Source organism: Myotis brandtii, unplaced genomic scaffold (assembly GCF_000412655.1).
Source record: "Myotis brandtii unplaced genomic scaffold, ASM41265v1 scaffold208, whole genome shotgun sequence".
Lineage (NCBI taxonomy): Eukaryota > Metazoa > Chordata > Mammalia > Chiroptera > Vespertilionidae > Myotis > Myotis brandtii.
In genome coordinates, this window is record NW_005357764.1 from 7,374,327 (window position 1) to 7,383,406 (window position 9,080).

Sequence of the window (9,080 nt, forward strand, 5' to 3'; positions counted from 1 at the left end):
GCCCCAATATCTTCCCAGCTGTGGCTGCCAGACAGCCTCCAGTCTTCTGGTGGGCACTGCCCGCCCTCCTTGAGCACCACTGGAATCCTGGGGCCCTGTATCACAGGGATCTTGACTGGTCCCTAATCTAGTCTCTTCTCTAAATGGGGACCATAGTGGGACCCTCCAGTCCCATACACACTGACCTGGCTGCACTGATGAACCTGCCCAGGTGTGGGAGTCAGGCAGGGAGGAAGCATTAGCCGTGTGACCTGGCTTTCTGTCTCAGAACTGTGCTGACATTTCATAGAGGTGACAGTGTTGACAGGTATTTGGGGAACACCGGTTTTCCTTCCAATATATTTGTCCCTGTTTATTCAAAAAGTGGTAAATATTTGATTGTCATCCTGGCTTATTTAAACAGAAAAAAATGTCGGTAGTCTAGAATTTTGGTACATTTCAAATATATTTTATTAAGTTTCTTTTTGTCTTAGAAAGAATATGAACCCTGCATGCAGTGCTAATCGTTTCTGACATTTACATAGCATACAACAACAGTACAATGCAGCATACACTGAAGGGGCAGTGTGTGCAGGGGCATTCTTAAGAGATATTTACAAAGGAAAGGGCCATAGTCATCTTAGCTTTCAAAAGAGGGCTGCACTGTTTAACATTGAAGAATTACGCGGGGATTGCTTTAGTACTGCATGCTCCATTGTAGTGAGGGAAAGAAAGATGCTTTGAAGGTTCTCCCTCATCAATAGAATGTATCCGTAGCTCTATACCCTGTGTGTATTTGTATATTTTTAAGTTTTCTCCTAAGGGTTTTGCTAACAATGTTAGAAACTTCATGTGCTTCTGAACCATTAACTATTGAAGGAGTGAACTTTCACAAACCCTTGGGTTGAAGAGAAGATCCAAACCATCCCTTAAGTACCATTTGCTTTGCCATCCCAGGATCTTGGAAATGTTTCCTAGAGTGTGTAAAAATTAACCAGGGGGATGAGCAGTCAAACTCGAGTTCATAAAAGAACAGACACAAAGAGATCTGCTCTTACTTGCCCAGTGACTGAGGCCACTGCGGAGTCCCCCTGAGGCTGTGACTGACCCAGAAGAGCCCGTGGCAGCTGTGCCGAGGTGCCAGGACTCTGAGCGGAAGCGTCCTGCTCTAGGAATGGATCAGTGCTGCTATGAAACGTCTCAACCAAGCTCCCTGTTCCTCCTAGGTGCTTATAAAGCTCGGATGTATAGTAATGTCTGGACAAATACAAAAAAGCATTTTTTATAAAGGAAAGGCATGAGTTTCCAGCTTTTCAGTAAAAAGCAGCCTGTGATGAAATCTGGAGTGCAAGAGAGATGGGTCTCACATCTGGAAGCCTTTTGCACACAACTATAAAATGTAAAAAGTGACCCTTGGTAAAAAGTGCTTTGTAACAATATATAATTTGTGTCTTATGCCTGTGAGAAAGAAAGGTTTTTTGTGTGTTTAATCTGCATAGTCCTTTGCTGTCTCCCAACGGGTATGATGCTTTCCCATCTGGGGTTTTCACCCTATTCTTCGTAGACCCTGGGAAGAAAAAACACCCAAGTAAGTGGCTCAGGACATGACTTGGGCAGTGCACAACTGGTGGTTTCTCTCCTTCATTCTTGTCTTTGGCAGTGCCCCTCCCAGGACTGCAGGAGCCTGGGAGAAGTGGGGAATATCTCAAAGCATCACAGGGACCACAAAAGCTCACCTTTGACTTTCTAAACAGCCTCCACCTCTGTAGTCATCATATCCTCAAAACTCTATGAAGCAAACCCCCTCTGTATATGAGGAACCTGAGGCACGAGAGTCTCATGGATATTGGATGTCGGTGGGAAGGAGTTCTGTCTCCAGCATGGGCAGAGGTGGGGGGAGGGGGGAAGAGGCATCTCCTCCCTCAATTTAGGGTTGTGATTTTCTTTGTATCTTTCCCCAAAGAATGTCTATCCTCTGGAAAAACACCAGTTGTAGAGGCAGCTGCCTTAAGACTGAATAGTGTGTAGTGGGGCTGGGGCTGTCATGCAGGCCACCCGTGGCTCCAGATCACATCCTCTGGTAGTTAACAGGCCTGTGTGCATTCACAAGCTGACTTTTCCCCTCACCTCCCAAGCCATCTCTAAGTATTTTAATCCCTTCTCTTCTGCTCCGTGGCTGCTGTGGGGTTGCACTTCACACTCAGACAACCCATTGCTCCCTCTGCCTATTTCCTGATTTCTGAGTAAGACCACCTAATTGTGCAGTGAAATCAAATGCCTGCTGTTGCTGTTGCTGCCAGTGGCAGCTGGAAGAGCTCTGGGCCCTGAGGTGCTTGGCACTCTCAGGTCTGGACCTCAAGTGGTGGGCTGGCCTGCTGTCCTCTCCTTCCTCTATCCTAGGTTTAGCATATTCTCCCTCTCCCTCCCTCCCTCCCTTCCTCCTCCTCTCCCTTTCCCTCTCTCTCTGTCTCTCTGCAAAGAGGACTTCAAGATAGTTCCCTTATCTCCATTCTACATTTATGGAGGCATTTTCAACCTTTTACAGGAGGAGGGGGTGGGGAAGACAAGGGAATGCCCCCTTCCTTTCCCAAGAAAGGGATTAACTTATTTTGTAATGAAGTGATGGAGTTCTGGGAATGGAAGTGCCCTCACTGCTCTCATCATTGGAATTTGCAGAAATAAGAAGGTCAGGGCTGCATGGATCCATGCCTGCCTCCTCTTCATCAAAGCTGTGGCCTAGGTGGAGGGGTGAGGGATAAGTACTGCTAAAAAAAGGCCTGAGTATCTCCCAGCAGTCCAGCGAAGACGTTCTCAACCCTTCCATGAACTGGCCCTGAGGTTAGCCTCTTTACACTTTTGATGACACAGGGCCTGGGGCATGACAGTGGATGAGACAGGATGCTGCTTTTGCCACGTGAGCTGCCCTGATCAGAAAGAGGGCTTCATTCCCATCAGACTTGTAGAAAATAATATCCCACTCTCATCATTTTCTATTTCAAGCAACTGCAGATGAGGCAGTTTTGGAGGCAGCTCAAAAGATTCAGGTACTGGGATTATACCCAAGTGTCAACTATAGGGGAGCTGTTCACAGGCTGAGCTTAGTGTAGAAGGGGCAGCACAGGGACCAGAGGTAGGGAGGGAGAAGGTGACACTGGGAAGCCTGGCTTTCTTCCCTGTGCTCCTGAGAAGTCACTCCCCATCCACACTTAGACTTGGTTTCCTCCTCTTCTGAATGAGGTGCTGGCACCAGCTCCTGGGAAACTCAGCTGTGCAAGTGAGCATGCGCGCGCGTGTGTGTGTGTGTGTGTGTGTGTGGGGGGGGGGGGCATGGCTGTGCAGATACAGGTGTAAACAGGCTCTGAGTGTGCAAGGACAGGTCTGCTCCGGGATAGGCTCACCTCTATGTGGTATAGGAGAACCAGGAACTTGCCTCCCCTCTGCAGCCAGACATAGGACCCCAGGAGATCAGAGCTGTGAAACCCTATCTTCTGATTATAGGGAAACAAAGCCCAGAGGGGTAGGGGTCTGGTTCAGGGCTTAGGTGGTCTGGCCACTGCTGCCCCTGAGGTTAAGAGTATCTCTGATTTTAAAGTGTTAAGCCCTAGGTCTCCCTGCACCTGCATGGGAAGGAGTTTATCAGTTTTCTGGGCAGCATGGGAGAATCTATTGTTGGCAGGGAGTCATTCTTATCATCTTGTGGTTGTATCTACAGTTTTATAATTAATAAACCCAGTCACTTAAGTGGTCATGTTTCACTCCTTAAGAATTACAGAGAGAGCTGTGCCAGGTGCTCACTCAGCCTTGGACAGAGGGAAACCCAGAGTCATATAACTTAAGTTATTTAAATAAGGAGAGGAATTAAGACTGTAACATAAAATTTAAAATGAAACAAACATTGGTTCATAAAAGGATACATTTTTGATGCTTGTAGCTGCCTAAGACAGCAATAGCCTGCTTTAAGTGATAAGTTCCTCATCCTTGGGGGTATATAAGCAGTGTCTGGGTATCTGCATGCTGTGGTGATTGTGATGGGCGTTCACCCATTAAACATGGCTAGAGGACCTACAAGGAGTCCAGAATCTGGGGACGAGGGGGAGGAAGGTGAGGCATACCTGCGCTTCTCGTTCCAGGCATTGTACCACTTGATGAACCTCTTGGTGCTCTGCAGCTTGGGGTGCAGGCAGTGCTCCTGACCCCGGTATCTGGACACGCTTTTGGTGGTGATGCTGAAATGGAGTGGGATAGGGTAGAGGATTGAGGAACCTGAATGATAGCCCCTTAGTGTGGCCTGTGGGTCGCCCTGGCCTGTCCCAATCAGGGAACTGAGAGACTGTGGCCTCCTCCCTCCTTTCAAAGGAACCTACCTATATGTTCACTCCCTGGCTGGCTCTCTGGAAGATTCGGGTTGTCCCCTTAATCTCTGACTCCATATTAGGGTCTAAACCTCTACTGAGTGATCGGCTTTCACTTTTCCCCCTGGAGCTCTCAGAGTGTGGGATAATGTCTCCCCACCCTCCCCCGCCCCTCCACCCACACCTGCATGCAGGGTGTTGTCTACAGGGCTCAAACCTCCCTTGGAGAACAGCTCCTAAGAACCTGAGGTTTAGAGGTGGAGAGTGCTAATGCCAGCAAGGTATGCATGACAAGACCTCTTTTCTTGGGTTTGAGTTGCTCCACAGCAGGGCTTGGACATGTCACACACTGTGGTCTCCATCTGATCCTTCAAACCCCAGTTCTCCCCAACCCTCTGCAGGTTATCTCAGGACTGTTGATCCTGAAGCTAAGTCTTGTTGGCCTTGAAGCCCAATGTTGTTCCTGAGCTTGAAGTCCCAGCTGCCTCACCCTTGGGCAGAAAAATAAGACCTCTCTTCAGATCTCTATCAGCCAGGAGAGAAGCAGGTGGCATTGTATAGATGGTAGGGCTTGGGTCTGAATCTCAGATCTGTCTGTGGGTAACCTTTCTGATTCCATTTTGCTCATCTGCAAAATGGGTATAATAGTAGGACCTACCTCTTAGGATTATTGGGATGACTAAAGGACATAATCTATGCAAAGTGTCTAGCACCTGGTAGATGCATAATGAATAGTTATTGTTATTAGTAATTGTCATGGAAGATGAGGTAGCCACAGAAAGAAGCCTTAGTATAGGAGCTCCAGCCTGGAGGGGGAGGCAAGACTGCTGCCCAGAACTGCTATGCCCTTCTCAGCCAGAGCTGGGCCATGATGGCAGGAGTTAGAAGGGAGCTTTAGGGTGGGGGAGGAAGAATGCTGTTCAAGAATTAGGGACCACCTAGGGGACATAGAAAAGTGGAAGGTGAGAAGTGAGGATGTCACTCCCTGAGAGATCACCTGGGGAGGACTCAGGTGCTCGGGGATTGGGGGTGGTGGGGGAAGGAAGGGTAGTTGGGGGTCCGAGTGGGAAGAGCAAGAAGGGAGGGAGAGAGGTCAGCTAATTCCTGCAGATCCCCAAAGATAAAGGGTTATGGCTTATATGCCAAGTTCTAGAAGGGATCAGAGTCTCTATGAACTGAGTCTCTTATTGACGGGAGAGGAAGTTGAATCTTGCCGCCAGAATGAGGGCAGAGTATTTGTGGGCCAGCTGTTCTCTCCCTGCTTCTGTGCTCTGCGTTTCCAGGGCCCCCACCACTGCCTAAACGTCCTGGGGGCAGAGATGGGTCTTCCACTGATGCTGGATGACTGGGCCCTGATTTCGATGGCTCTCTTTATGAGGGGCCTGTCACTCCCCATTAAAGGGGCTTGTGCCTCCTTTAATGTCTGGAGCATGGGGCCAGGCTTCAGAGTGGAGTCTGGTCATTCTCCTCCCCTGTGGTACCTAATCACTCTGCAGGAATTTAGCCCATGCATTGCCTGCAATGTTGCTCTTGCACTTGCAGTAAAAGGACATGGTAAAGCCTGAGAAAAATTCCTTTTCAGGTCAGTGTGCAGGCTCAGAATTCGAAGTCTGGAGACCAGAAGGTTGGAGAGCAGGAGAGTATGCTCAACCCTCAACCACAGGTTCAAGTGCTCTGTCACAATACTGGGACTATGAAAATTGGTTGTGGGGTGAAGACATGAGGATTTCTGCCCCCAGCAATTACTCAGAAATTCTGGGTCCTGCGTCCCTCTCCTCAGTGGTTCTAGGGTGCTGAGGGTTTTGGCAAGATGTCAATGGACATATGACACAAATTGGTCTTTCTAGAATCTGGACTTTCCTGGACACTTCTCAGTGCAAGGACTCCCACTTACAAAGCAGGCAGCATCCCTCCCCCGCCCATCAGAGATTTCTGGGTGACTCAGGGTGAGCTGCAAAACTTGCTTTTGTTCAGCCTGTGTGGCTGAAAACCTGCTTTGGCAAAAAGTACTGGCCCTTCGTCTGATCTAGAGAATCTTAGAAGCTTGAGGGGAGTGGACTTCCAGCCCTTCAGGGATGGGGGTGGTTCTGGGTGTGGAACAGAGGCTTAGGAGAGGGTGACTGCATGTGGATCTCATGAGGCTCCTACAAGTTTTCACAAGGCTGCGCACAGCCTTCTCATGCACTTGCCTGTCAGTTTCCTCTCTATTCTCAAAAGTTTAGCCAGGAAAAAGAACAGGCCTATTGACTAGTGTTCTGTCTTTTCAAGATGTCATTGTACCCCCCACCCTGCTTCTCCTCCCCTGAAAGGTCTCAGCAACTGGACTTGGTGTGTGGAGCATTTTTCAGCACTTTGAGGACTGCTAACTTAATTTGCAATGTCCCTATCATTTTTCAGTATCCAAGCTGTGAGCTGAAGGGTTTCAGCTCCTGTGATCTCTGGCCCCCACAAAAAGAATTTTCTGGCTGTTTTTCTGGACCTGGCTCCATAAAGGAAGGGGCAAGGCAAAGGGGCAGGGGCAAGAGGTTAATTTAAGTGCCCAGGAAGAAGGCAGTGGGGTTCAGCCCAGGCCATTGGTTCTCGCAATTCCCTTCCCTTCAGACCCACTCTGCAGCCTCCAGGTAGCAGTGGGGAGTGGGGACTGCCTTTGCAGACTGTGGCCTTTGGGCCAGTGGGGCCAGTGGGGGAAGGCACTTGCCCAAACTGAGAATAGTGTGTGTCCTGTTTCTGGGAAGGGGAAGAGGGGCAGTGGTCTGTGGCAGATATTTATTTGGTAGCTGTTTTGCCAAGGGCTCCCTTCCTGGCCAAAAGCATATCGATGGGGAAGCAGTGGTGCTGGCCTCAAGTAGTTAACTGGGGAGGCAGAGGAGCAAGGAAACTCAGTGTTCTCTCTGCCCCAGTTTCAAAGATATTTCCCACATCCCCACCAAGCAGAGCTCCAGCCACGTGGCACATTAACCCCGGCAGAGCCCTCCCCACAGGCTCAGGGACCTACAGGAGTCCAGCTGGAGAAGGAAGAGTGAGGGATCATTCTCAAAATGAAATTGCTAGAAGCTGAAAACTGGCCATCCATGGGCCCCTGATTGGAAAAAGGCTCTGAAAGGAGGTTCTGAGGACTTAGGACAATGTTTACTTTAATCCTCTCTCCAGTAATAGGAAGGCAGCACACCTCATAGTTCGGGTGCAAATTCAATAGTTCTGGGTGTACTTTGAGTGCTTTCAAGCTGGGTGTTGTTCTAAGTTGGCACACGGGAGCCATTTAACCCTTCATCACCCTAGAAAGTTGGGCAGTGCAAACACAGGGCTAGCCATTTGAATCCTAGCAAGGGTGAAGTGGGAGAGGCTGTTCCCGGAGCACAGGACAGTGACCCTCTTTCCAAACTCTCTTCCAGACTGTTGCACCAGCGCCCTCAGGACTCACTGGACAACTACAAAGGCTCTGCCAAGACCCTGCCAAAGGTGGAGAGATGTTAGCCTGACCCAGCCCCACGCTATGCCCCTGCACCAGGTTAAGAGCAGCACACACAAGCTTGGAACAGGAACTCACATAACCATCTTCTCCTCGCAGTGCGGGTACTTTGGCTTCATCTCCAGCTTCTTCACATCGCTGTAGCGGATTTTGGGCCCCTTCCGGGAGCACTTGCATTTGGACCCTGCGAAAGAGTGCCCAGGGGCCGCTCAGTTGCGGGCAGGGTCTCTTGCCCTCCCACGCCCTCGGTGCCCAACTCAGAACCCTGGATCTCACCACACACACCTAGCATTTGGCGCTTGGGTTCCCCAGAATGGGACAGAAGGGAGACAGAGGACCTTCTGGCACTCACCGTCCACTCCCGCGGCGCACAGAGCCAGAAGCAGCAGGAACAGAGCAGCGGTCAGGAGCCTCATTCTGGTCAGAGGGGCACGGCGCTCGCTGTGCGGGAGCAGGGACAAGGGGGGGGGGGCGCCCGCCCTTCCGTGCAGTTGCCCGAAGATACTGCCGGCTCTGCTTTTCTATGTGCCCTGAGAGCGGCTCCGGCTCCTCTCGGCTCCTCTCGCTCCGCTGCAGCCCCGCTGCGCCCGTCGGTGGGTGCCTCTTTCGCTGAGCTCCGCTCTGGGCTCGGCGTTCCCTCCACAGCCTCCCTCCTCCCGCCCAGGCCTCTTTTAAATCCGCTCTTGCCCTCGCAGAGAGGGAGCTCATTAATATGCAGAACCATTCCGTGACTCACTGAGATTTCTTAACACGGTGGGGGGAGGAGACCATCTTAGCCCGCCCACCCCAAACCTCATGCAGCGGCACATACTCCCAGTCATGAACACACACACATTTGCACAGTTATCCGCTACCCGCGCTCCCACACACTCCTGCACACACTTGCACACCCAAACTCCAGCACGTGCACACACAGCCAGTGCCCTGGCTCCACTGGACAGTTGAGAGGCTGCTTAAGGGCACTGCTTTTCTGGTTTGCTTGGTTCCCTCTGGCCAGACTGACCTGCTCTTTTGAGCGAATGGGAGACCCAGGCCTGTGGCCCAGATCTTCTGAGAAGAATTGACAGGGTTTTGGGGCAGGTGCCAGGTGTGAGTACCAGTGGGCCTGACTCCTAGGGTGTGAGCAGTCCCTGTTGGGCCAGCAGCCCTGGTGTCCAGAGCACAAGGCCTGGTTGGAGGGAGGTTGCCATAGGTTGTATAAAAGCAAAACCCTCACCTGTGGTCACTGGAGCTGGCTCAAAGAGTATGTGTGGGGGAGGTTTGATCACTTTTAGAGGAAG

General features: G+C 50.7%; 1 protein-coding gene across 1 annotated transcript; it reads right to left on the reverse strand.

Moving 5' to 3' along the window:
- Positions 1-426: 426 nt before the first annotated feature.
- CXCL14 (chemokine (C-X-C motif) ligand 14) lies at positions 427-8,487 on the reverse strand. The gene is made up of 4 exons (XM_005865592.2): positions 8,153-8,487; positions 7,879-7,984; positions 4,092-4,205; positions 427-1,546 (listed from the first exon to the last, which is right to left on the reverse strand). Exons 1-4 carry the CDS (start codon positions 8,214-8,216, stop codon positions 1,531-1,533), a joined length of 300 nt encoding a protein of 99 aa, XP_005865654.1. The 5' UTR covers positions 8,217-8,487; the 3' UTR covers positions 427-1,530.
- Between the last annotated feature and the right edge of the window lie 593 nt (positions 8,488-9,080).

Bases quoted from the DNA above. Each gene is read 5' to 3' on its own strand.
- CXCL14 (XM_005865592.2), bottom strand. From the start codon at position 8,216: ATGAGGCTCCTGACCGCTGCTCTGTTCCTGCTGCTTCTGGCTCTGTGC. The intron at 7,985-8,152 runs GTGAGTGCCAGA...ACTCTTTCGCAG, and splicing joins GTGCGCCGCGGGAGTGGACG to GGTCCAAATGCAAGTGCTCC. The intron at 4,206-7,878 runs GTGAGTTCCTGT...ACTCCATTTCAG, and splicing joins TGCGAGGAGAAGATGGTTAT to CATCACCACCAAAAGCGTGT.